Source organism: Camarhynchus parvulus, chromosome 6, assembly GCF_901933205.1.
Source record: "Camarhynchus parvulus chromosome 6, STF_HiC, whole genome shotgun sequence".
Taxonomy (NCBI): Eukaryota; Metazoa; Chordata; class Aves; order Passeriformes; family Thraupidae; genus Camarhynchus; species Camarhynchus parvulus.
In genome coordinates this window covers 23,378,740-23,406,160 of record NC_044576.1, presented here as the reverse complement: position 1 = coordinate 23,406,160, position 27,421 = coordinate 23,378,740, and the positions used below count along the sequence as shown (strand labels likewise).

The 27,421-nt window shown below is 42.9% G+C and overlaps 1 protein-coding gene across 6 annotated transcripts in view; it reads left to right on the top strand.

The window, feature by feature from the left end:
* The window catches only part of SH3PXD2A (SH3 and PX domains 2A), a 235,230-nt gene extending 210,327 nt beyond the window's left edge, over positions 1 to 24,903 (top strand). For 4 of the 6 annotated variants that reach the window (XM_030951063.1, XM_030951061.1, XM_030951066.1 and 1 more), the window contains 6 exons: positions 1,174 to 1,257; positions 12,265 to 12,382; positions 17,860 to 18,194; positions 19,055 to 19,104; positions 21,171 to 21,290; positions 21,422 to 24,903. In XM_030951063.1, coding sequence (XP_030806923.1) covers positions 1,174 to 1,257; positions 12,265 to 12,382; positions 17,860 to 18,194; positions 19,055 to 19,104; positions 21,171 to 21,290; positions 21,422 to 23,317 — 2,603 coding nt within the window. In that variant the 3' untranslated portion in view covers positions 23,318 to 24,903. The remainder of the gene's footprint in view (positions 1 to 1,173; positions 1,258 to 12,264; positions 12,383 to 17,859; positions 18,195 to 19,054; positions 19,105 to 21,170; positions 21,291 to 21,421) is intronic. The other 2 variants (XM_030951062.1, XM_030951064.1) reach the window with 2 other exon arrangements.
* The last annotated feature ends 2,518 nt before the right edge of the window (positions 24,904 to 27,421 follow it).

Sequence of the window (27,421 nt, the reverse complement as noted above, 5' to 3'; positions counted from 1 at the left end):
GCACAGTTCTAGAAGACAACAGCGCCTACTCCAGTATAAGGATATAATCCCTAAATAAGTGCACATATACAGAATTGAATTATTATTCATGATGTGATATCAAAGTTTATGAACAGCTTCCCAGCACCACTGGTAAAATGATTGTGTTTGCACTTCAGCTGTCACTCCCTTGCAGTATGTTGCATTGCTTTGCAGCAGCCCCTAACAGCCTTGCAGTAGTTGCCAAATTGGGATGGAAGCCCTTGAATGGAAAAGTGTTTGGCTGTGTTTCTGTGCCAGTCTAATGATTCTAGTGTCTTTTACACCTGTACAGGCAGAAGAAGAATCTGAGTAGAGATCTAAGTATGTGCTTCAGAAAACAAGTGGTGTCCTCTGTGCACAGCTGCTCTCACAGTGCCATTTCCATAAGTGTCTTGTCTTTGTTTATACTTTAAGCATAAGTTATTGTTTGAGTATGTAACTAACACTCAGTCCTGGCTTGTTAGCTTCTTGAGCCTGCTGAATAATTGCATGGTTAGTTTTTTCCTGATATTGTAATCTGTATATTAGAAGTTTTGATCATGAGAACCATCTGTGGCAATGAATGCAAGTCATGTCTTGCAAGCACATCAGACTTTTCACTTAGGTTCAGTTCCTGAGTGCTGCTCTTATGAGGGAACTTACATAAGAGTTTGTGGGTTTGTTTATAGTTTGATAATTTTTCTTAGAGAGGTTTAGAGCCCTTGGGTTTGATGTCATGTACAATAGACTGAATTCCCCAAAGATCATGCAGCTGAATTAGAAGATACAACAGCAAGGATGATGTGTCCTGCCACTGCACTCTCCTTGGACAAGTTGTCTTTAGTTGTGCAGCTTGTTTTGGAGTGTGTATTTGGTTTTGATTTTTAATTTTTTAAAAATTATAATTACTGCTCTTTAAGAAACACCAATAGCAAGAATGGCAATTTGTGACAGTTCTGGATGGCTCACATTGCTCAAGCTCAAGAAGTTAACTTGTTCCACTGTACTGTATAAACTAAAACAAAACATCTGCATCCCACCTAACCTATTCCCACTAACAAGACCAGTGCTTGTAAATACCATGTTTTGTTTTTATTCCTCACCCTCCCATCACTTTTTTTTTCTTCTTTTTCTCCCCCCCTTTGTTTTGTTTCCATCCATGTTCCAAACTAGTTTCTAAGCGACGCAAGGCTCACCTGAGGCGCCTGGACCGGCGATGGACGCTGGGCGGGATAGTCAACAGGCAGCAGAGCCGAGGTGAATTCACAGCTTCCTCTGGCACCAGCCACTCAGGGCCACCAAAAGCCACACTGCAGCTCCAGCAGCTGTGTGTCGGGACCTGCATCTTTGGCACTTTGGTAGTGAGGGGCCAAAGCTCCAGAGTTCAGATGTGGGTTTCGTACATGACAGCTTGAGGGTGGCTCGGAGCCAGGATTAGGCACTCAGGAGCTGGAGGCTGGTTATCGAGGGTAGCTCTGCAGTCTGACTTTGTGCTGTTGGGGAAGCTCACATCTGTTGTGTTTTAACTTGGGCATATTTGTGCTCAGTCTTTCCTGCCTCAGTAAGGGCAAGTGATACTTTCAGGGCTGTTAAAATGAGTTGAATGCCAGAAAGCTGTGATTGGAGATGTGCACGCTGGAAAAGTGTGTGGTGTGGAAAGATGTAAATCATTCCAGTTGCAGTCCCCTCTCTTCCTTGCAAGCAGTGCTCGGTACTAAAGAGAGTCTTGAAAACTTTGGGGAATTTTTGGCATCATTCCTAGGTATTTTAAATGCCACCAGTAGCAGCATTTTAGTTGGTTTGGTTTGTTGCGTGTTCTTTCAGCTTTTGCGGGTCTAACAGTGAGTATGGCAGGGTAGGGAGGAGCACCTTGTGTTTGGGTGAAGTCTGAGGAGCCCTATAAGCAAAGTATTTCTTAAGAGCAGGTGAATCATCTTTCCCAGACCAAAGGCATCCCTATCTATCTCCTGCTCCGCTTGGAAAATCATCCAGATGTGTTCATTGCCCTTGGGAAAGGAAAGGTGGGACAAAGCACCATTTGCACTTCTGTAACTTTCAGACAACCTTACTGAGGGAATGGATCCGAATGTAAGCACAAGAGATGATTCCCAGTTAATGGAAAGGTGCCCTTTCCTATTAAGAAATGTACTTTTAAAGTGGCAAATTTACATCCTGGGTGTGATGATAATACCATGTGCAGACTCCTGTCTCAAGCGCGCCTAGCCTTTCAGTGACCCTTTAACTTTGTTTCAAATTATTATTGAGGAAACAAAACCAACAATAGCTGTGTTCTACCTACCATAGCTTGACCTTGCAGAAACTGAAACTACCTTCAGAAGACAAGGTCTTGCTTCTCAGCCACCAAATGAAGGCGCCAAAAAATCCTCATAAGCACACATGCTGTCTTAGGGGAAAAAAAAGTGTGCTTATTTCTGTGCCCCAGCTGTTTGGGAGCTACTGACTTTGCTTTGTCAAACTCTGCTAGATGCTTCCTGGCAATTTAACTGGGAGAATTTATGGGAATCAGTTTTCTAAACAATTTATTTACTGGTGAAAACAAATGCATTCTTTTATATTTGTACAATATTGCAAACAAAACTCCATAAAATATTAAGACTGCATAACCAGTCCCTTAGCAGTCAGCTGGTAAGACTCAAGGACCTAAGTTGCATTCCCAGGTTTTCCCTTTTGCATTCTGATGCCCACCATCTGTGTGCATCTTCTCCAGACCTGCTCTCTGACCAGTGTCAACGTCCTCTCTGGCGGTCTCCCCCAGTGCAGGCTGCCCTAATCTTTTCCATCTTTGCCTTTTTCCTGCTTCATTACAGTTTCTTCCCTATTAGGCCCAAGCAGGGCTGGGGTTTTGAGGGTGTTGGAGAATATGTGCTTTATCTCAAACTGAATCTTGGCACTTGGACTTGGCACAGACTTCAGCAATCTGTGATTTTGTCCAAGGTTTGGGGCACCCTCTGTGGCTGAGCTGCTTCTATATACAGGTCTCCCCAATGTATTTCAGCCACAGCTAGCCAGGCTGGCTAAAAATAAGCTGTTTATTGTCATCAGAAATGATAGGTTAGGGAATCCTTACAAGAGCAGGCTTATTGGAAATAAAGAAAGTGGCTTGAATAAATGGGCACAAGTTGGAGACTGTGGCTTCATGATCTGGCAGAGCTGCAGCCTGTACAGACATCTACTCCTTCCAAACTGCAGTTGTTGAAAGTATGAGTCTCTCTGGGTGTCCAGCCTGCTGTTCTCTAACAAAACACAGTTTACATGAGGTCAGGAGAGATTTTCTCCCATCTTCCCCTCCCAGCCCAGCCCAGAAGACTTCTAACAAGGCCAAATTTGGGTGAATTTGCACTGAAATGACAGAATGCATGAAGTGTACATATACACTCCCCTGCCAACCTTCAAGTCCTTGCTCCAAAGCACAGCAGAACTCAAGTTGTTCAAACAGGATTGTTCAACGCAAGCAGAACAGCTTCCCCTTCCCCACTTGGCCTCTTCCTTGGAAACAAACTCAATTAAACATTTTGGTTGAAATTCTTCCCACCCAGCAATATTCTTCTTGAAATAGTCCTTGCTGCTGGAAGGGTTAGCTCCAGGAGTTCACTGGAGTTTAAAAGCAAGCTGTAAAGGATGCCTCCTTTGTATTTATGTTTGGGTACCACTAATAAGCATTTTTATCAGTTAGGCTTGTGGTAGAATCACTTTAAGGCCAGAATCAAAGGAATTCAGCATTGCTTCTGAAGGGCAGAATTTTCTAAGTGACTTGAATGTTAAAAACACTGAGAAAGCTGGAGTGCAGAAGGGAAGAGTGTTTGCTTCCCTGTTAGACTGTGCCTGATGGGGAAAAATTATTTGGGGTAGTATATGGCTTATTTATTTCTAACTTTTCCAAAGCCATTTGAAGAGGGTAGGCATCTCTGACCTCCAGATATTTGGAAGCAATGTTACTGGGTCTGTGAATAAGAAACATGAAAGACAAATTGTTGAATATCATGGTAGTGCTCCTTTTTTAAACCTGAAAAAAATCTGCAAAGGGAACAGCTGTAGTCTGTTTCTACAAAGAGAAACAGATGACTTTTGTTGCTGAACTTTTCTCTTTAAAATGGTCTGTGGTGTGCCCAGATCTAAGAGATTACATTGGTTTGTGTTTCTTATGTAGCTGCAAAGCTTGTGGTTTTTTTAATGTTAAATGTGGTACATTTTCTAAACTTTTTCCTATACATTCTGAAGCTCCAGTAATACCAATATGGGTTGTGAGGAGAAGCCTGAAAGTTTGTAGTTTTCCTCAGACTTGACACTCATTAGACCTGCAAGCTGCAGAGTTCATGTTTTGTACAGGGTTAAATAGTAATTCTACACATGCAGTTATTTGGAACTTCCCCTGGAAGGGAAATTAGGATTATTTACAGGCTTAATTTAATGAAAAGTCATTTGTGCTTTTACAGTTTGATTGGTAAAATTGGGATGTTACATGCCTGTCTTCTATGCCAGATATCTGACCTAAGTTATTGCTGCTTTGGTTTTGTGCCCAGTGCTTTCAACTGGAGCGGTTACAATGCAGGCAAGCGCTTTAAAGTTATTCATACCAAGAATATAGTGATATATGGGCTGAATTTCTGCCAAATGAGCCAATTATTTAGGAGCAGCTCCTAGCACAAGGAATAAGGTATTCATTTAAAGAGTTGAAGTTAGAACTTCCCACTGCTTGTCTATCTTAGGGAGTGAGGGAGCTTGATGGGCAAAGGTGGTGTGTAGAGGGAAGGCAGCCGTGTAACCCAGTGGTCTTGAAGCTTGAATCCCATCCTGAGTTGGTCTTAATACTGGAACCCCATGTCCTAGCCAGATGGGTGGTTCTTCAGCCAGTTTTGTAGCTGTGGAAAGAGCACTTAGTCAGTATTGGTAATCAAACCTGGCTGATGTGCCTGTGCACTCTTACACTTTCCTGCATCTCACCAGAGCTGCTCTGCCCTCTTTGGCAGCCCCCTCCATGGGACTTTTCCCCTTGTTTTCACTCTTTCCTGCTTGTGCTTGATGGTGTCGAAATGTTTGTCAATCAGAGCAGAAGACTGTGAGTGACATTGCTGTGCTAAATCAAACCAGCGCAGAGCAGCTTCAGACTTAGTTTGTTCTCTCCTTTGGCTGGGTTTTTTTGGGGTTTGTTTGGTTTTTTGTTTGTTTATTTGTTTGTTTGTTTGGGTTTTCTTTTACTCTGTTCTCCAAGGAAAGTAGTAAATGCTTACTGGTCCTTGCCTGGTTGAAGTAAGAGCATGCACAATACAAAGCTGTTTAGAAGAAATGTCATTGTTGTTCTTTTCTATCTGTTGGCACAAGGTTTTCTATTATTTAAAACAAAAAGCAGGGAAGGGAGGAGGGACAAAGGCTAAGGAGCTTCTGTCTGCAGATGAACACATTTGATAACTGTGGACAGTCATTCTCTCTCTGCATATTTAGGCAAGTAAAACAAAGTCCATGTTGAATTAATGCATTGCTTTCTGGAACAGAGAGACTTTTTCCAGAAGCAGGTCTGACAAAGGGGGGGTGGAGCGGAGGAGTGGGGGAGGGCAAACACAGACTGCTGACAGAGGGGAAAGTATTTTGAAAGAAAATTCTTCTGTGGTTTGGAAGATGTAGGTTTGGGACTGTTGCATTTTGCTGAGAAATCATTAATTGGCTAATTTCTAGCCCAGTTCCCCCCTATCCCTTCCCCTACCAGCTTATCAAACCAGGGGGGGTCACAGAAAGTTGGGGGCATGTACAAGCACCAACTGAGCAAAGGAAATTATTCCCTTATTTGGTTGGCTCCTGGAGCCCTGCTGAAAACTTCCACGCTTATTAATGGAGGCAGAAAAGAGAAAACTTACAAAATAGAGGTGAAGGAGAGGAATGTGAAATGGGGCTTCAGAACTTGGAAGCAGAAATGTCTGAGCACTGGCTGTTTGCCTGGGAAAGATGAGGCTGATTGTGCAGGGCTGGAAACGTGCGTGGTATTTTAGCTGCTTCAAGGCAAGGCTCCTGTCCCAAAGAGTTTACAGCCTAAACAAAGAGAGGGAGAGCTGTGCATCAAAGGAACGTGGGCTAGTGGCAATTTGGCATGAATCTTACTGCAACCAAAGGGGTTTTCACAGTGTAAAATGATCCTTCTTCAGTATTTTTAAAAGCTTTTAGAGAAGGACTAAAACTAAGCTTGTTTGGGAAGGCAGGAAATCAGGGTAGGTAAGGCTTTTTTTAGGAAGGATTTGAGAGCTTCAGGTTATTTGATACCATCGAGGAAGGAGCCTGCTCAGGTTGATGAGGCATCATATGAAAGGCATGAGGCTGAGTGGGAAAAGATCACAGAATTTGAAGGAATGGGAAATCCACATGAACATGTGAGTGTGTGTAGTAGGGCATTAAAGCAAGGCACAGCACACAGGCTTGAAAATTCAAGATGGAACAACTGAATTGGGAATGCACTTGGTAGGAGTCTGGTTGAAATGCCACAGAGCTGCTGTGCCAAGAGTCTTCTGCAAGAGCAGTGTGTGCTGAGAGGCTGGGAAAGGAGCAAAGCAGGCAGGAGGTGGCTGTAGTGGCTCTGCAGAAGAGTCACTGAAGGGCCAGTGAGGAGCAGCAGTGGTGGAGAACTTTGAAAATGTCAGGGCAAGTCTGTCACCTTGGTGATAGACTAGGAGGAATCTGAAATAACCAGTGCCAAGGGAACTGGGAAGATAGAATGAGGAAGATTTTGAAAGAGCTACCAAAGCTCTGTTACAACTCGAGCTGTAAAACCATAGGTCTGCTTTCCTTGACCTGACATTAAGTATAAATCCAGACAGCCAGAGGAGGGACAAGGTTGCCATTTCAAGACACCTCATAACTTCAATGTACTCAGTCACACATGCAAAATATGGAATTCTGGTTTGACAGATGGGATTGGAGGAGCCTCACAGGCTCTGTCAGGTTCAGTGTCTTGCTTTGTCAGCCAAGTCAGTACAATTTCTTCAGGAGGGAATGGAGCTTCATCTTAGCTGTCCTGAGGTTTTTCCTCTGGGAGAGAGGTGTCCTAACAGGTTACTTGGTATGGAAAATGCCGTAACCAATGCTTAAAAATTCTTCTGAGATTCCCCTTTACTACTTGACAGAAATACATCAGGCGAAACAAAAGAAAACTTACTCAGAAATAGGTTGTTTAAAGGGAATGTGTTGGAATGTACCCAATTGCTCACCACATGCAAGCTGCAATCCTACACAAAAGGGAAAAAAAAAGTTGTCAAGATCTGCAATTATCCAAAAATAATTGTCATTGACATTAAGTTCTCCTAAAATTTAACAAGTCAAAAGTCTCATCCCTCATTTTTCTGCAGCCAGTATGTTGTATCACAGCCAGTGAACAGGCTGGGCAAGACAGAAGAAGTATTTCAGTCCTCATTACACTGTGACTACAGAGGTGACCTGTCGCTACATGATGAGCATTGCCAAGGTGGCTACAGGTCATCTTGCTCTGCTGTAAATCATATGATGGTTTAATAGCTGTATTATAAATTATTTTTATGTGAAAAGTTGCACTTCATTAAGCTTCATCTTAAAATGGGTGGGACAAGAAACATGGGTGTGCTTAACCTAGCCAGGTTTTAGATCAAGTTTTGTATGGGTTGTTTTGACTCTGCTCTGTATTCAAAAACTGGTTTTAAAGTGTCTTTTTAGTTTTAGAGCTATTGCTGTTTATCTATAGAAGAGGCGTCAGCTTGGCAAAACACCATGGTGTTGCTGGAGGAACATGAAATGATTGTGTTCTTGTTTTGGTGGGGTTTTTTGTTTTCTTTCCTTTTTCCTTCTTTTCTCCTCTTCTAGTGGTTACAGAAGGACATTAGATGTTAAAAACTTGTGAAAAAGTGATCCACAACACTCAAACACTTGTGATTTCCTTGTACCAGGTCTGTTGGGTACATCTGTATAGACCATGTAGTCCATGTGGCTGTTATGCAGGGCACTGTGCAGCTCAGATCCTTTGTCCTGTATATGTGCACACCTTCCAGCTGGACAGCCCTAGCTGGGCTGCATTTTCTGGGGGAAAATCTTTGTTGCTATAAAAAAGCCCCTCTGTAGTATTGTGGGCTGTTCCAAGGACACAGGTACTGTTCTCTGCTGTCCATGCTGTTTTCCAAGTGATCCACCAAGATCTGTCCCTATATTTTGATCCCAGTTCTCTACTGTGTTTGTTCAGGAGATTTTAGGTAGAACCAGAGCAAAATAAAAGCCTGCCTTCTTTTGGGAAGGAGGAAGGGAAAGAGGAGAAAGACACATTGATAGGGAATTGAGGCTTTGGAATAAGTAGTGGACTGAGCACTGAGTTGCCACAGTGTCTGGGAGGGCTGCGCAGAGCACAGCTACAGCAGTAAGGCATGAGCTGGGTGGTTGAAATAGTGCAAAACTTCTGGTTGTGTGTATTTTAAATAGTGTCTGTGTCTGGGGAGGACAGAGGATGACACACAGTAATCCTTTCCTTCCAACCTAAGTAGGTTGCAGTTGGATAATGCATGATGTGACAGATGTGTATTGTAGCTCTTTGCCAAACGGACTTTGCTTCTTCATGCATGCCTTGTTTGGATTTACTGGGGCAGCTCTAAATCCAGAAAGGAACCTTCAGCTCAGCTGGGAAAGGCGTCTTGGGCCTGCAAATTAGTGATAAAGGAATGGGAGTGAACTTGACAATTAATAGATCTCTGGATGGAGATCTCTCTAAGAACAGAGCTGCCTTCTTGCGATTTTTAGCTCAAAGGGGGTAGGACTTTGATCCCATTGTTTCTAAATGCAGCCTTTTAGCTGGTGTGTGTACTTTGTAGCATGTAGTAAAGTTTATTCTGCCCACTTGACCTCAACACTGAGGTTGATGTAACAGAAGCTGCAGTTGGGGAATACGAATTATCCTTTTGTTTGTCTTTTTTTTTTCCTAGTAATTCTTAAGTCAAAACTTAATGAACCAAAATTATACGCTTTTGTATTCTCTGTAGATCTGGGCCTATAACTTCAATGGTAGGTCTGGGATGGTTCACTGACTTCTGTTTTATGCTCTTGCCTGTCACAGAAGCTGAATGAAGCCAGCATGATATATCAGATTTGTCAGTGTAACTCAGAGCAGTGTCATTCTGCTGTCTGATGCTCTGCTGATTCTCTCATGAAACCATTTATCTGAGTTAAGTCTTTACAGTAACTTTACATATCAGTCATGAAGTGTCAAATACCATTTCTAAAGACTTTTGAATAGTAATCTGATATGTTGAATGCTATTATCAGTCCTCTTCAGTGACACATCCACTGAGAGCTCCCCTGCTCCCTTCAGCAAATCTTGGTTTATACAAAATGTCCACTGGCTAGAGATAATCTTTGAGAAACAAAACAGAATTTACACTTTGATTACAAGGGGGCCCATATCTCCAGTTTGTTTAAGTTAGAAACCTCATGTATGTTTGTGGTATCTCCTGCAGCATTGACAGAAACCAAATGTATGTAATCTTGAAAATGTAATTTTTACTGTCAAAGTAGTTTGTAAGGGGAAATTGTAATGGTGGCTTCCTGGCTTTTATCTGTAGACTTAAAAATAGAGCTGCTAAACAAAAACATTGTGGGACCTTCTTTTCTAGAGTTGATTTTTAACACTTTTGATTGTCTTGCTTCATGGGAGATCCTTTTTCTCTCTCTTCCTTCCCTATTTCCATGCACTCTTTTTTTAAATTATTATTATTTCTTCTGTATAGGGAGGAGTCACCTAAAGGGCTTTATTCACAAAAAGCAGTAGTCTTGAGTTGACAGCCACAGGACTGAAGATGTAAGCAGTGAGGGTGCTCATGGACAGAATGAGACAGTGGCAGTTCAGAAGAGCCTTTCTGTTTCTCCTGAGTGATCAGCCTCCTGTGCTGTTGCTGTTGATGGGTGACCACTGTCTCAGTTCCTCACACACAAGTTTGGGAAGTTGTGTAGGAAGCTAAGAATGAGCACCCTGTGTGTGATTATCTGCAGAAGAAGGGAAGCCACAGCCCTGAGGAGTGGGACCACTCTGCCCAGCAAGAGGAGCTGAATAACTGGCTTTAGCTGAAGCAGAGCCTGGTGTTTGTGTGGAGGAAAAATAGAATAAACACAACAATTTCTGTGGGAGTTCTAGTGGCAAGGGTGACCTCTGACAGCCTGGGTTATAAAGCAGCTTTGGTGTGGGGGAAAGAAAAAAGAAGAGGGCCTTCTTCCAAGACTCAGCAAATATATGCTTAGCTCAGTATTACTGTCCTAGAAATATCCCTGGAAGTGTCTGAAACAATGTGTATCTGGACAGAGCAGCTCTGAACTTTCCCTTGGCCCTTACAGGGACACAATCTAGCTGCCCAGGGGTCTTCTGCAGTTCAGTTTAGTGCTTTGCATGCAGTGGAAACCAGACATGGAGCTCCTTCTGCAGCAAACTTGAAAATAGAGGGAAAATTAGTCCAGTTCTACCACCCAGAGCACAAACCTAGCTAGGAAAACTGTCCTGTCCTGTGACTTAGAAGCTGGGATTTCATTTGCCAGGTTTCATTTTTCAGGCTCCATATTGTAGTGGAGTATTTCTGTGGGGAAGGTGTCATAAGCTGATGGTGCTAATTACAAACTAGCTGGAGTTTCTTACCAGTGGTAAGCCAGTTAAGCAGCCCTCCTAGGGGAGATCAGCAGAGAGCCTTTTCCTCTTGCTCGCAAAGGTTTTGACAGATTTTGCCCCATCAGAATTAGAAGGATCCAAATGTGACCAGTCAAGGGAACTTGACTTCAGAGATGTGGCTTTGCTGAATTCGCTGCCATCAGATGCTCTATCAACATTATTTTCCCTTTTCTGAGGTATTATTTCTTACTCTGTCTCAGTAAGGGCTTTGGTTTATTTTTCATTAGTTTCCATGCTTCACCCAGCAACAAAATACAGTTGAGCCACAAAACCAAACAGCTGCTTGGATCTGTTTTACTCTCTTAAAGAGTTCTTGCTCCAAGCTGCTGCAGTCTTTTCATGGCTCCTTTGTTCTGCAGTGATCAGGAGCTTTGGATTCTCTTCATTTCCTGCCCGTTCCTCTGCACTGACAGCCCTCCGTTTATTCTTTCCCTGCCTTGTTGTGACTGCTGGTAGAAAGTGGTGCTAGGAAGGCTGGCTGGGGTGCACTTCATTGCTTGCCTTCCCTGCCTTTAATGTGGCTACAGAAACTGTCATATGCACCATAGTTTGGGTTGAGAGGGGTTTTGTGACACTTCCCATGTCTGGTGCTGCAGAGGTAGGATGGTAGTTCAAGTTTTCAATGGCAGGTGTAATTTTTTAAGCTCCGGAGGGAAAGGTTGACCTTGGGTGTAATGGGAATGCTGCAGTAAATGACTCCTGGGTAGGTGGAAGAAGATGTTGACAAGTATCTGTTCTGCTCTGCTTATTGGCTTGCTCTCAGCAAGTCTGCTTAAAACCTCTGCCCAGCTGGGAAGGGGATAGATGCTGGAGATGAATAGGGATGCTAGGTTTTTGGCTCCAACACTGTACTTGAAATCCAGTCTGTGCTTTTGAAGTGTGTGTCTTAGTTCTGGCCCTCCTTCACCAGCATCACACGAGCATTTCTCTGGAGTCAGATTTAGCAAAAGTATGTTTGTAAAACACTTCACAACCTATGAATGCAAATGCTGTATCACCTCCTGTCATATGCAAACCTCTTTTGTTCTTCTGTCACGTTTTTTTTAATGTTTCAAGCTCGTTGCTGTAGACCTGTGCTGCTTGGGAGGTGCAAGGAGAGCAGCGTGCTGGTCCAGCCCCTCTGGGCTGGGAGCTGTGTCCTTCTGGGGATGCAGTGCTCAGGTTTCAGTAACACAATGCTCCGTGCAGCCATGTGTGTGTGCAAAGAGCCAACTGGCTGCAGCTCCCGCCGTGATGCTCGGCTGATTTGGCAGCAGGATTGATTCTGTCAAGTTACAGTCCGGGAGTTAAGTCCAGCTTCAAATCCTCTCCCTTACCCGCTCGAGGAACTTGGAGGGAAGAAGAGGGGGGGAGCTCTCTGGGGACTTTGTGTCATTATTGGCATGGAAACATTTTGTGATTATCAGCAGCAGGGTAGTGGCAAGGGGCTGATTATCTGTCATGTCGTCAGCATAAATAACCAGTGGGCCCCTGAGCAGGGCTCCGCCTTTGTGATGGCTTCGCGTAATCGCTGCAGAACAGTTTAAAAGCAAGCAGTGTAGAAAAGCAGCTGGACTGATCCTGACTCTAACTGATGTTGCCTTCTCTCCCCTCACCAGAAGAGAAATATGTCACCATCCAGCCGTACGCCAGCCAGGGGAAGGATGAGATTGGCTTCGAAAAAGGGGTCACCGTGGAGGTCATCCAAAAGAACCTGGAAGGATGGTGGTACATCAGGTAAAGGAGCTGTGCAACCTGCAGAAACTGTGACAATGAGCCTTTCTGATCATTCACTGAACGCTAGCATTTAAATCATTCTGTAGCTGGACAGGGAAGCCCAAATTGTTCACAATGCATCTTGAAGAAATGTAAAGAAAAGTCTGAGGCAATTGGATGGTGACTAAAGTAACACTACAGTGTCTGCAAAGGCTGTGGGCCATTCCAGTGAGGAAATGCCTTAACTTGCAGTTTTAGAGGTTTTTTCCTCGCTTCAAGTTAAAAGCCCATATCTGAGTTAAGATCTGTGAGACCTAACAAGGCTTTCTGTTGTATATAATATTCATGTGTTTCCAGTATAAGAGTTATTCTGCAACCTACTTAAATCTATTTATAGCAATGCTGGAAGGCTGATTGTGATCTCTTGAGCTGTTTGGGGCAGGTAGTGCTACTTTCAGGGATATGAGATCAGTTTGCTGGCTATAGCCCTTGTGCAAGCTTACCTATGGTTTCAGCTAATTTGCTTTGATTTTTGTCTGTCTACGTTGGATATTCCTAATGTAGAGGGACTGCATTCCAAGGGCAGGTGAAGTTGTTGTTTATATCAAATTTTGTTATGTAGTTGGAACAGCGATCCTAGCAGAGAGTTTTAACTTAAGAATCTCCTTTGCAAATGCTTATAGGGAGACTATAGGTTAGATATTGTCTCAGTGATGTAGGGTGTCAGGATGAGCACTTGATGAGAGTTTTCTTCATCTAGGTTCACACAGCACTTAGGTTTTAGTGCCCTTCTGTGGTTCTGCCCCTTGTCTTGCATCTGTGTGTGAACCTCTCAGTGCTCTGACATCTCATTTCTCTTCAAACAAGATGTGATGCAACAAGTAGCTTAAAATGGAGATTTATCTCTCAGCACTGCAGAACATCTCATATAGTCATCTTTTCCCATTTAACATGTAATTATAGTGATTTTTGCCTCTTTCCCTCCCCAAGTTATAGCTTGCTTTTGTTTGAATGCTGCTTGATTTATTGGCTATGGATGAGGACTGTGAAAATGCTGACTGAAGCAGTGTTGTTGTTTCTCTTGTTTCCCTTACTTAGAAGAAAAAAATCAGTTTCTTTCTAATGATCCCATGGAGCAAATAAGCTAATAAAGATAGCAGTGGAGCCAGGAAGGCACTCTAGATAGGAGGAGCACAGAAATGCCTGGGTTTGGTCAGGTCACATTTTTTTCTCCGTTAATTGTCTACAGACATGAAATCCAAAGTCTCAGATCAGGAAATTGAGCTCATAGGTTTTTCTGAGGGGAGAACCATTGCAAGACACCTCTAGTTAATTTTTTTATTTTATTTCTGCAATGTAGCCTGGTTACTACTGTAGGTTTCCCTTTACCATATTAGCACTCCTACAATTAGTTGAAATTTTTTCCCCTTTTTCTCACACATCTCTTTGAGTCAACCCAAAAGACACATTTTTCTATATGCCAGGAGTGTCTTCTGGAGCATGATGACACTTGCTGCAGTGGTTTCCATGGCATCTCCATTCATGGAATCTGCTGGAAGGACAGTGGATACCCCAGCCACCCCATGATGTCTGGGGACTGCAACATGTGCTTGGCTATTTTGGAAGAGGCATTTTGATTTGAGGAACCCCTCTTCTCATTGGAAGATGTTATGTGCTCCCCATATGTGTGACAATTATAGGGGGTGCCAACCGTGCTCCTCTCTGCTGCTTTGGAGCACTGTGCTGCTTTCCTCCTGGAGGACTAAACTCTTAGAAACAGTTTGGTCTTTTTCCATGGGCAACACTTCCAGAAATGTTGATGATGTGATCCATTCCTGCAAGCTGGTCCTTTGCAGCCTGGGTAGCTGATCTCCAGCTTGTTGTGCTGTTTGTTACATGTAAACTGCCCTAATGCTGTTAGATACCCCTCAGACAAGGATTCCCTTCCTGCAGAAATTTGCTTCTCTGAGTATTGAATGCCTTTGAAGGAGCAACTCCTTCTCCTCTTGTGAGTCTGAGGGGAGAGGGAGCAGGAGGTGAATGCAGTTGAACCCTGGGGTGGGTAACAGGCTGAACACACTTCAATGTGTAGAGAGAAAAACAAATCCAGTAGTTTGCAAATGAAATCCACCTTAAAGACATTAGCTTGTTCCACCTTAAATATGTAATTTCTCCAAATTCTTGGCCATGTGCTGATCCTCATTTCCTGTCCTTCTTTTTCTTTTCTTTCTTTTTTCTATTTTTTTTATATTATTATTTTTTTATTTCCCTAGTTTGCTTCCCTCTGGAGTAGTTCCAGTGCTCTGGAGCTGGAAAGCAGATGTGACTCTCAGACCTACAGAGGCACTTCTGACTTTTTTTAACATTCCTATGGTTTTAATCCACTTTTTCTTTCATGTAATATAAACAGGGAGGGCTTTGGAGGCATGAAGGAACCAAATCACTGCACCTAATTCTGAGACCCTCCCAATTCAGTGCTGTACAAGCTAGAGGCAATATGGCTGTCTGTTTTTATGCTGCCCCACATGCATTATGACTTTTAAAAAAAATCAGGACTAGGGAGAAATGAAAGAAAGGCTCTGTCCTGGGATCCTGCTTACTGCTGCATTGAGTTCAGTAGATCTGTGCTTCCCATAGCTGGCATTAGCATCCCTCATTTAGACCTAACTTTGTCTCCAGGTGGCAGCAACATATACAATCTTGTGGTGCCCAAGTGGACTGACTGCAGGGCAAGTTGGTACCAATATGCTACATAAAGTTTTTTTATTTGCCTTCATGTCCTTCATTTTGTGGTTGCTCTGAGCCCATGAGAATGAAGCACACCTGGGAGGTGCTGGCAGCACTGAAATGAGGAGGGATCTAGGATGGGGTTTCAAATATCTGCAGTAGGTTCTGAATATAAAGGAAGGAAGGAAGGATACTTGTGAGTCAACTCTTAAGATGTGAAATGAAAATTGTTACTGGGCCAGGACTTTGCTGAAATTGATTAACAGTTGTTTTAGTTCTTTCACCTATAAAATGGGGAAGATCAAGGAATCTTCCAAGGTTATTCTTCAAAGGGCCTAAAGATTAACAAATTCAAGAACTAAGATAAAAACTGTAAGCATATTTCACTTGCATAAGTAGTTTTTATTTGTGATATTGCGGAAATAAACTGTTAGTTTCTGGTAACTACTGCTCAGCATTAACTCCAGGTTAAATTGGCTGGCACAGGAAGAAGTAGCCTACAACAGCCTCTCTGCTGAGGGTATGTTGCCCAGAGTTATTAACTGTCCATCTGTAACTGCTGTTATTCACTGGGAGAAGCCATGTGAGATCAGAGGTGTTTGTAGCAGTGGGGTTACCCAGGCTTATCCAAATACTACAGCTGGCAGGAGAACTGACAGGCCAGTGCAGAACCTGCCTGTGGCTGCCTTTCTGATCTCAAACATGTTAAGTCTCCCACAAACTAAGATGGATGTAAACTGTTTTTTCTTCCTGATTTTGCACAATCAAGCTCTGTTGAAAGTAACCTTTGGAACTGGAGTACTCAGTGCATTGGCCACTGTGGCTTTCTCACAGATGACATCCTCCACATCATATAAACTCAAAAATGTCCTTTAAAAAAACTTCCTTGATGCAAAGGCAGCAGAGAGCATTGGTCAGCAGCTCTGCAAAAGGAAAGAAACCAAAAGTCTTCAGGGCTGGAAAATGGCATTGGGTGATGCCTTGACACAAGAGGAGTTGTGGCATGTATTTCCTTATTTCCTTTTCCTTTTTTGGCTTGGTTTAAGGCCTAGCAGAAAAGCCTCAAAAGGGACAAGATTGAATAGATCCAAGTTGCTTCTTGACATAGCATCACACAGTGGATGCTCTGTATATTTTTGAAGTCAAATCAAGTTAGTACCAGGTTGCTACTTCTTGTTAGTCTCCATGTATCACAGAGAGCTCAGAGCTCTTGGGATGCTTTCCTTTGACATCAGAATCATTGGAAAAACTTGCCACTAAACTCTCTGAGAAGGAGAGATCATACATATTTACCTTCATGTGTGACAGAAGGCAAGTATGTAAGGAGAAGCAGAATCTCTAGTATCCTGCATGGTCTAGGTGGGTGAAGGGGAAAAGGCAGGATTTTGGACAGAAAGATCCTTGTAGTCATTGCTAGAATTGTATTTGCTTTTATACAGGAAGAGTGATAAAGAAGTCTAGAGAATCAAATCTACACTGCATTTTCCTGTTCTCCCTGTAAAGTCCCAGAGCCACTCTCAAGTGTGTGGATGTCATGAGGCAGACCAGGATGAGATTTGATGCAGAAATCTCACTGGAAACCTCAAAATCCAAGTTTTGTCAGGACAAAGATGCTCACCTGCCAGGAAGTGATTTGCTCATATCCCATGTGCCCCAGCTCTTTCCTCTGCTGTCTAATGAGGCTCCCTTTTCAATAAAGAACCTTAGAGTCCTACTGTTTTAACCTTTGTATTTCCTGCAGATTTCCTGAGCACCAGGATTTTAATGATGCCTGCTTTCTCACTTACAGTTCAAGTGCCTGCTTTGGGTATCTTGAGAGAGTAGAGAGAAGGTTTTCTGTGACTCTCACTGTAGCAAGTTAGGGTTTCATTAGGGAAAGCAGAGTTCATCCACATGGTCTTCCCTGGAGTCTGATTGCAATCTGAAATCCCTGCTGAGGTGTTAGGAATGGCAGGAGTTAGAAAAAGAAATCTTCCCTAAAGCCCAGTTGTAGAAGAATTACCTCAGTTTAAAGTGTAGCATGATAACTCGGGATGATGTTTCAGGAGCTGGATTCAGGTGTCTGTTCACATTTCCCAGTTTATTTCTTCAATTTGCCTCTAGCTTGTTCAGGAAAATGAGTCTCCATCAAGGCCATTTTTCCTCAGACAAATTGTTTCTTGATCTAGCGGTGCTAGAAGAAGCTGCAGTAGTTTGAGCCCCACATGTTCCATGGCAGAAAGCTGCTCATGCAGAGCTGGGAATTATTGAAGGAGGGCCAGTGTTCTTTATAGTTTCAGGGAGGGAGGCTTGCACAAGGATCTTAAACTGCAGGTGTGGGTTGTCTGTACAAGGCGCTGTACACCTTTATTTTAGCCCATTTTCAAATTGAGTTGCCACTAGGAAGTTTAAAAACTATTAAAATATTTTACTTACTTGTTTGCTTTTTTGTTGTGTGGGAAAATACAAAGTTTACCTGGTACTGTCTAGGGGAGGCATAAAACAAACTGGTGATGCTCTTTACCTTGTGTGTAACTATTTATTGTCCAGAAAGGCTCCTTCCTTAGGATGATTAGTGCTTCCATCTACACAGTTCACTGCTGGATCACCTGACTTTGATATGTCTAATCAATAGATAATAAATTAGTAGAGACTACAAAATCTTGTCTGAGAATTGCAAATTTTGTTTGATATTTTCATCCATCACTTTTAGAACTTTAGAGCTTTATCTGTTCTACCTGAAAGGCATGAGAAAGCTGTGTATGTAATGGTGTTTCCTTTTGCCTCTCCAGGTATCTGGGCAAAGAAGGCTGGGCCCCAGCTTCATATCTGAAGAAGGCTAAAGATGATCTCCCATCTAGGAAAAAGAACTTAACTGGGCCAGTGGAAATCATAGGAAACATCATGGAGATCAGTAACCTGCTGAACAAGAAATCATCTACTGACAAGGAAGCTCAAGTAGAAAACGAGTCTGCAGAAACTCACATCACCAAGAAGGAAATCAGTTTGCCCATCCTGTGCAATGACTCTAATGGCAATGCCATGATGACTCCAGACAAGCAGGCTTCCAAACTGGCCCAGGGATCCCCAGCCATAGCAAGGATAGCACCACAAAGAGCTCAAATAAGTAAGGCAGTAAAGTGGTCTGGGTTTTCACAGGCTTGCAATGAATTCCTGTTCTCTACCTTTCAGGGCTGGCATTGCCTGTCAGCTAAGGTCCCACATGTCCTGGCCTTACAGCCAAGTCCACACTAGCAGACCTTTGCATAGCCTGTAGATGTATCAAGAGGGATTCCAGAATGTGGTCCTTCGCCAGTAGTGATAAAATTTGACTTCACTTTATTCACGGGTTGGCTGGTGGTTCTTTATTTTAGCCTGCATGTCTTTACTTAGTTAATTTTTCCAGAGAATACTTTTTTCCTTTTGAACACTCTAAAATGTGCCCTTCCACCCCAGAAATGTAGATGATGTGATAGTGTGTTCAAGTTGAGGAGACCACCTGTGTCTTCTCTTGCATTTGTTCTGCTGTTTTCCTGGGGACAAATTGCTATAATGTTTTTTACTATTTCATCTGCAAAATGCAGATGCTGATGCTGTTCTGTGCAAGGAATGGCAAAATACTAGGAGAGAGGACAGTGTAAGTGTTTAGTGAATTACTTCTACTGCTGCGGGGAAAATAGGTATTAGTCAGTCCTTTGTTATCCAGTCTCCAATGGAGCTGGTCAGTTCCAGCAGAAAATACAATCCACTGCTTTCTGGCAGTGATTTCCTCTTAAATTTGCTGGCTTAGCAGAGGTGAATAGCTAAGCTACCTTGGTATTTCTAATATATTCTCATAGTTTCCTATCTTATTTCATAGAGATACCTTAAATATTGCAAATACTGGCTTCTATTCTCAAACTGTGTAACAGCAGAGAGCTGCTGAAAAATGTGTTTAGCGGTACTTGTGAAGTTAAATAAACCCTTCCTGTTCCCTTTCCTGCTCAGGTTCTCCAAATCTAAGAACAAGGCCACCCCCACGAAGAGAGTCCAGTCTGGTGTGTATTGGTTTATGGTTTATCTTAGCAGTGGGTAGGTGTCTGGGTGCTTTGTGAGACTTTGTGCAGCTCTACAAGGTGGGAGGGATCCTCTATTTGCATGCCTGTTCATTTCATTGTTTAAGTGTTGAGCAGACCTCAGGGCATCCTAATGAAAAATCACATTTTTTGTTATTCAAAATGTTGCCCCAACTAATCAGGTCTGAAGGGAGAATAGGATAAAGCTGCTGTGTTCTGTGCATTAAAACTTGTTTGGCTGACTCAGAAGGTTTAAATGTCTTCTGGGTGTCTTTAGCCCAGACTGAAATTTCTGACCTTCTCTTGTCTTAAGCAACTGGGAATGTGTCCCCTTCTTCCCTTGCTGCCCCCTTTGAGGTGGCTCAGAATCCTGTGGAAGGATGTGTGCTACAGGAACAAGACCCCCTATGATTTCTTATCCCCAAAGCTAGAATCCTGGAAGTATGTACCAGTTTGAGGTTAGAACTGTCATCTTCAATAGGAACTAGTCAGTAGTGTATTTATACAAAAAGTCATGCTAATAGATTGTTTATCTAGGCAATGCATAGTGTTTAATTTTTGCTGTACCCTTTATGAGCCGTATGTGAATTTTTCTTGTAATTTTTCTGTCACCAGAGATGCTTCTTAACAAACTACATGAATAGCATATTAGCATTTTCTTCCTATTTTTCTTTGCATTATTTTCAATTAGACTTTGTTTTGGCAAGACTATGACGCTTAATCCCATGCTAAAAATAACAGTGATATTATATGTGAAAGCCTGAGCATATCTGCTGTTTTCAATTATCTTCTTTTAATCCAAACCATCCTATTATCTGAAGGCATTTTATTATGCTGTGCTTCTGCTGTATTTCAGCATTTATAGTGCAGAAACATCCAATTATAACAATGTTAGACATGGTTCCTAAGGTGCAGAACTGCATTCTCTGTGAGATGCCACATGCTGTGCGTGATAAAACATCAACTGTTAGTTACAGAAAGGGTATCATAGAAATGGAGGAGCAGGAGAATAAAGCACAGTGTGTGACTTGCCCTTCTCCCATTGATGGCTCAGGATCATTTTGTGTCTTTGTCTGTCCTGTGTTGGCCTGTGGGTGCTCTGACTTATGGTTCTTTCACAGAACCCTAAGCAGTGAAGTGCAGAAACTGTGCAGCTTCACCTAGCTGCCCTGCAGATGAGCACTGTGCTCATCTGAAAAGCTTTCAATATTGAAATTCCTGAAAGGACCCTTTTCCCATTTATCACCTTAAAAATCATTGTAGCAAATTCTAAAATGTGGCAGCTTAATGTAAAGGCACTTAGCTTTTGGAGGAGTCTGCTATGCTGCCAGAATGGCTGTAAATAGCAGTGTCCCACTTCTCATAGAGCCTTTACAAAGGTTGTGTTGGGATTGAGTAGAGGTTCTGGGTCTGTTATGGGGAGGAACTGGAATTGTTTTGATCAAGCAGTAAAGTCCTTCCCTTCTAGCACTTCAGCTGGGCAAAGCTGCTGGTCTATGATATTATCCTTGTTTCTCGCTGCAAGAGATGCCCATTAGCTCACATCACTCACTAATTCAGTTTGTTTAAAAAGTCCAGCAGCAGATACAAAGCAATGATTCATTGGGATGACATTTTAAGATAGTGTATTTAATGACAGGCAGAATCTATTAGGGGTCTGTTGCAATGCAAATTTCTGCAGTGGCATGTCATCCAGAGCTGAGTCTTTCTGGACAAAATCTGAGGGTAAATAGGCTGCTCTTAGTGTGACTGCAGTGGCAGCTCACACTTCATCACCCACAAGTACAACATTTTACTATTCAGGTAAAGATTATTACAGTTTTAATAGTTGGTGAAGGTGGCATGAACAGTGCATATGTTGAGAGGTTTTTCTCTTTTAGCCCATATCAATAAATCAGGTCCTGTTCAGGAGAACTGGGCAGTTAGCATTAGGAAGTAGCACAGGAAGAAGGAAGAGTCTTAGTGAATAAAAGCAGGTTTTTTTTCATACTGCTGTTTAGCTGACTGTGTCTTTGGTTTAAATGAACAAAGCATCCTATTTGCCATAGGGTTTTCAGTTACCCAAGCCACCAGAGCCACCCTCTGTGGAAGTGGAATATTACACCATTGCTGAATTCCAGTCATGTATCTCTGATGGCATAAGCTTTCGTGGAGGACAAAAAGCAGAGGTGAGTCGTAACAGTGTATCTGGAAAAATTGTAATATATATCTGTTGCATGGGAGTTGATTGGAAGGGCAGGAGTGGGAAACAGTGAGTTGAGATTTTTGTCTAAGTAACATGTTCCTTGTTACCTCTTAGGTTATTGAAAAAAATTCTGGGGGCTGGTGGTATGTGCAGATTGGAGAGAAGGAAGGATGGGCTCCAGCATCTTACATTGACAAGAGAAAGAAACCGAATTTGAACAGAAGAACCAGTACTTTAACCCGCCCAAAGGTTCCACCCCCAGCACCTCCCAGTAAACCAAAGGACTCTGAAGAAGGAACAACTCCTGGAGCAGTTTCTTCAGGAGATACCCAGGACTCTCCCCACAAGCTGAAATACGAAGAACCTGAGTATGATGTACCTGCCTTTGGCTTTGACTCGGAGTGTGAAGTGAGTGAAAGTCACCATGAAGAGGGCACTCCTGAAAAACGACTGTTTCAGCCCCTCAAGCCCTCACCTGTGTCATCACTTCAGAAAGCTAAGTTCAAAGTAGGAGAGTCATCAGAAGAAGTTGCTCATGAAGAAGAAACCATCTACGAGAACGAGGGGTTCAGGCGTTATGTGGAAGATGCTTTGTCCAACAAGGAATCTAGTGGGGATTCTGATTCTCAGAAAAGCTCCTCTCTGTCCTTGATCCGAAGGAATTCCCCATCTTCCAACTCTCCGAAATCACCACTCATGAAGCTCAAGACAGACAAAAACATTCAGCCTGATCTTGGAAAATGTCACTATTCCAGGAGTGAGGAGACAAAACCAAGATCAGCTTCAGATGTCGGCTTACGTAGCGTGCCAAGAACAGGCATGAAGAAAGATCCTGGGCAGAGTCCTTCCATCAGAGCAAAGCCAATCGTTAGGCCCAAACCCTTCCTGAACAAGGCAGACTCTCAGAGCCAAGAAAAGATGGATATTAGCACTTTAAGGCGTCAGTTGAGGCCAACTGGGCAGCTCAGAGGTGGACTCAAAGGTTCAAGAAGTGAGGAGTCTGCGAGCCCCCCACGCACAGCTTCTGAGAACCAGGATGACCCTGTTCGGAGAAGCTCAGCTGATCTCATCACAGCTCCTTCCCGTGGCATCTTCTGCTCCAGCCACACTGCCAAAACTGAGCAAGAAAATGACTCCAGATGTTTCTATGTGACCACTGACTCATACCAGAAGGTACAGGATTCTGAAATTTGCTTCCCAGCAGGAGTAGAAGTGGAAGTGCTGGAAAAGCAAGCTAGTGGATGGTGGTACCTGAAGTATGGAGACATGGAAGGCTGGGCTCCTTCCCATTATTTGGCTCTCCCTGATAACCAGCGAGAAACTACATCAGCAGAGACTGATTCCTCTTTTGCCAGGAACAGGAAAAATGAAAACAAGTCAAACAGTTTAGAGAAGATAGAGAAGAGGGTTCAGGCTTTGAACACCATCAACCAGAGCAAACGTGCAACGCCACCCATCCCAAGCAAACCACCTGGTGGCTTTTCCAAAGCATCGGGGCCGGTTAAAATGAGGAATGGTGTGAGGCAACTTGCTGTCCGTCCGCAGTCAGTGTTTGTGTCTCCACCACCAAAGGATAACAACCTGTCGTGCTCCTTGCGCAGGAATGAGTCTTTAACAGCCACAGATCAACTTAGGACCGTCCGTCGGAATTCCTCCTTCAGCAACGCCTGGTCACAGCCCGGTGACACAAAGGGAAAGCAGCCGGAGCGGCTGGGCACGGAGAGCTCTGAGACCACCTCCAACCTCCCCACGCAGAGGAATGGGATCCCTGTGTCCACAGTCAGGCCAAAGCCCATTGAGAAATCCCAGTTCATCCACAACAACCTCAAGGACATCTATGTTTCCATTGCAGACTATGAAGGAGATGAGGAGACTGCGGGGTTTCAGGAAGGTGTCTGCATGGAGGTCCTTGAAAGGAACCCGAACGGCTGGTGGTACTGCCAGATAATGAGTGGTGTGAAGCCATTCAAAGGCTGGGTGCCCTCAAATTATTTGGAGAAAAAGAACTAATGTTGCAATATCTTTAACCTCCCTAATTTATACTGTTCCTGCTGTGTACATGTGGAAAAAACAATTGCTACACAAAAAGACGTTTCCCTGTGCTCCAGTTTGTACAAAGGAATCTATATGAGGACAAATCTGCCATGTTCTGGAGAGGTTTGTGGGGTTTACATGTTGTAAGCAATTACGAGGAAGATGCAGCATAGTCAAATGCCTTTTTGTGAAGTTGTTAATAATCTTGTATGTGTAACAGGGTATGACATCCCATCCTTCCCATTATTGATAGGAAACCAAATGTGTGCCTTTTGTGAGAGAAATACACATGCATCTACCTGGGGAGTTCTGTGCCAAACTGTTTACAATCTTGGCTCCCTTTCTCCTCATTTTTGTCAATACGTGGAATACCCAAGAATTTTGGATGCTTTTCCACAACTTTAAGTGAGAAGCAAATGAAAGTTTCTGAAACACAGAGGGACTCTAATCCTTTGGAGATGTTCACTTTTTTTTTTTTTTACTATACTCAACAGTTGGTAGGTCCAGATTTGGAGCCTTTTCATCGTGGAGAGTTTTGGTCTCTGACTTCAGTGTTGCTACGGCTAACTCACCGGAAGAGGCCATCAGGTGGTGTGGGTTGGGGGCTTTTTGTTTCCTTTCATTCTGTCTTGTTCTTTGAGTTGAGATTTCAGGTGTTCAAGGGCAGTGATGCCTACTGGTGCTTGTAAAAACAAACCTACAAACTCCTTGCTTAAACACGTCTGTTACTGTGTAGGCTTCATATTTGGTTCTGTGCCTGACTCCTGCCAGGTGACACTGGTTGATTCTCTTCCCAGAGTTAGGTTTCTCAAAAGTTATCCAAGTCAACGAAGTCCCTTAAGACACTAAAGACAAAGCTGTCAGATGTGTTAATTCTTGTTTTGCCCTCTGGTCCAAATCCAAGGGTGCTGATTGCTGGCAGGGCCCACCAAGATATTAATGAGAAAAATTTGTAACCTTCTGCAACATCAGTGTTTACAATGAGTTGAAAAAAAAAAAAAGCCATCAAACTCAGTCTGCACATAATTTGTATATTTTTGGGGAATTGCTTTTGTGTTTTGTTTTTGTCTTTTCTGTGCATTCTGGGTTTACTGTATTTTCTTACTGTGCGTGTCTGGTTTTACTAGAAAAGACTTAAAACTGAAGTAGGAGCCAAATATGTGTTTCTGTTCCCACTTGAATCCAAAGAGTACATTTGTACTGGAAAGTGGGCCTGAGCTTCTCAGGCTCAGAGATTTCATATCAAAGCAATTTGATCTACAATGCATCTAACCAGGAAGCTGCCTCTTCTACTTCCAGTTCTGTTTGCCTTTTGTAACTCATGTTTTGAAATGTGGCACACGGTGTGGCAAGTGGAAAAGATACCCATCAGCATCAGAAGAGGCTAGGAACATGGAGTTATTTGTGAGGTAGCCTTGTACTGTAAACATAATTTACTAAATCCCTACTGTGCTTAAGGAAGTCATGCTTGGGGGTTTTCATAAATGGCCTTGTTAATCACTCAAGACCAATATCTAATTCCTTTAAATAATAGGCAGCATTGTAAATCTGTCCTATGGAGCGGGGGGCAGAAAACCATTTCACTACTGGTTTACACAAAGCATTACAAAGCATTATATGTCCTTTTTTCCACCAGAGTTTCATACTGATTTGGCTTGGAAGTAAAAGGTTATAATAAAGGCTTCAAAATAGCTGCGATCAAGGGGCTCAGTTAAACAGCACAACAAGACCATATATTACTGGGGATGTTTCACTGCCAAAAAAAATATTAGGAAATTTATATGTTATTATTTTCCATTTTTTCCCTTTTTTTTCCTTTTTTTTATTTTTTTGCTTTTCTTTTTTTTTTTCTTTATGTGTGTATGTGTGTGTGGTTTGGGGGTTTTATTAATTTCCATGATAACACTGAGAGAGTTGCCTACAGCTAATGTGGCTGATGTCCTTTCGGTAGCTGAAACAACATCCAGGTGCCACAGCTACAGGCTACAAACAGTGCTGTGGTTTGAGCAGCTCTCTGCATGCAGGTGGGGAGGGGAGGCTGTTTGTTTGGGATCCCTTTAAATTGTGGTGGCAGGAGAAGGAGGTGTAACTGCACAACAGCTCATATCCCAGTGCGGGGTCCTCTCTGTACCTTGGTGTCTCACCATACAATGTGTAAGTGCACAATGTTCCAGTTAGCTTCATCTCACTGGATGTGTGTCAGTGTGAGACACTGTGGCCCTGTCTCTCATACTTCTCCCCATTTTTAGTTGTACTAATATGGTAGCAGCCATAAAAGACTGCTGGAGCTGTTGTGAGATTATAATAGAAGTATTATATTCTTCTGCTGGACAGTATTAAATAGAGCAATACATAGAGTTATCTGCTAGATTGCAGTACTAATAGTAGTGACTTAGTGATTCATATTAATGTTATGATTTATTTTAACAATAATGATGCGGAAGTGGTTCATTATTTTGAATTAATGCACTTTAACAATAAAAGAAACCAAAATGGAAGCCAATGCAGAGAACTAAGTGCATTATTTAAAGGTGCAGTATATAATTATCATTTTCTTGAAGCACATATTTATTAAGAATTAACTTATTATTTAAAATATTCTAAAGTTTTGTTTAAAGACATTCCCACTAGGTCATCTCTTTGGGGGGATGTAAAGCACAGCTCCCAGATCTTCTGCATTGAGCCACTGAATTCTCTGAGTATGGTATGGTCTGACATGAGCCCCTATCCAAGGAGGGAAGAGCAGCAAGGAGACAGAAGAGCCCAGGCTGCTGGAAATACTGACATTTGCATCCAGCAAAGCCAAGTCCTGGGCACCTGTGAACTGCAGGAGTCCTTGCAGTGTATGGGGTGGCACAGGTGTTTTTGGCACAGTTCCAGTGCCTGGCTGCCATGTGCCTTGCACAGGGCTGGCCCCAGTGGATGCAAGTTCTCAGTGAGGTTCAGGTTAGGAGGCTTCAGGATCTGCCTGAGACAGATGTCCATCTGTCCCACAGCTCCTGTTCCATCTTGCTGGCTTGCTTCCAGCTCTGGCTTTTGCAGGGAGGTGGTTTGCCGTGCTCAGGCAGGGCAGGGTGGCACAGCATGAGGCTGCCTGCAGTACTGCCAGGGTTTTCTCACGCAGCAGCAGCTCCATGGCTCAGTTGCTGCTTTATCCCATCTCAAAGGCTTCATGCCCTCCTGAGAGAGGCAAGACCCTGTAGATGTGCTGCAGAGCCACACTTGTGGCCTCCCTCTGCCCTCACCTGTACCACCAAAAAGGATGGGGTACAGATGGCCTACTTTGTGCCAGAAATTATTGTTGGCCACCACTTGGCATGCTGGCTTCCACCCTGGTGGAAAAGCTTCCATTTGGCCTTCCCTTCACTTGGTAGTTGTTTTGGCTGCTTGTGTTTAAAAAGGGCACTTTTAAAACAAATACTCCCAATGTAATTTTTCCCACTCCAGTCTTACCATTGTCATAGCATCTCTCACTGAGGTGTTCTCTCTTTTTTTGATGCTTTCAGCTGAGAGATATCAGAAAAATAATTATTTTTTCCATCGGCAAGCAGCTAGTTTTGGTCAGTTCTGCTGATACCTGAAATAGCAAGCCCTTCACTCTTAGCTGTGAAGCAGAGAGAAAGGCTTTAAGCTACATCAAAAAAGCTGTCTGCAGGGCAGGAAAACCTGGCAGAGTACTCAGAGGGCAGTGTAGTGTTAGAAGTATTTTAGCTCTTTTCTAAAAATCTTAACGTTGCTTTTTATTTACTAAATTTGTCAGAACTGACACTGGATCAAGAGCAATATTTAAACGTAATGTACACCTCAGTGAACACTCAATGCAGAAATCAATAGTACTGTTTAAATTTCTCTTTCAGATTATTAAAAGGAAGAGTCTGCAGGGCTTGAGCAAAGCCATTTGCAGCTGAAGGGGGCCCTCCTCTGGGGGGAGAGGCAGCTGCTCGTGCTGTCTGCTCTCACCCACTCTCTGTGTTTTCCAAAAAGTCTTGAATTTGGACCAGCAGAAATTCCAAACGCTAATGCCAGAGAACAAAATTAAAGAATGTGAAAATTGTGTCTTGCTGTATACTGCAACTTTAA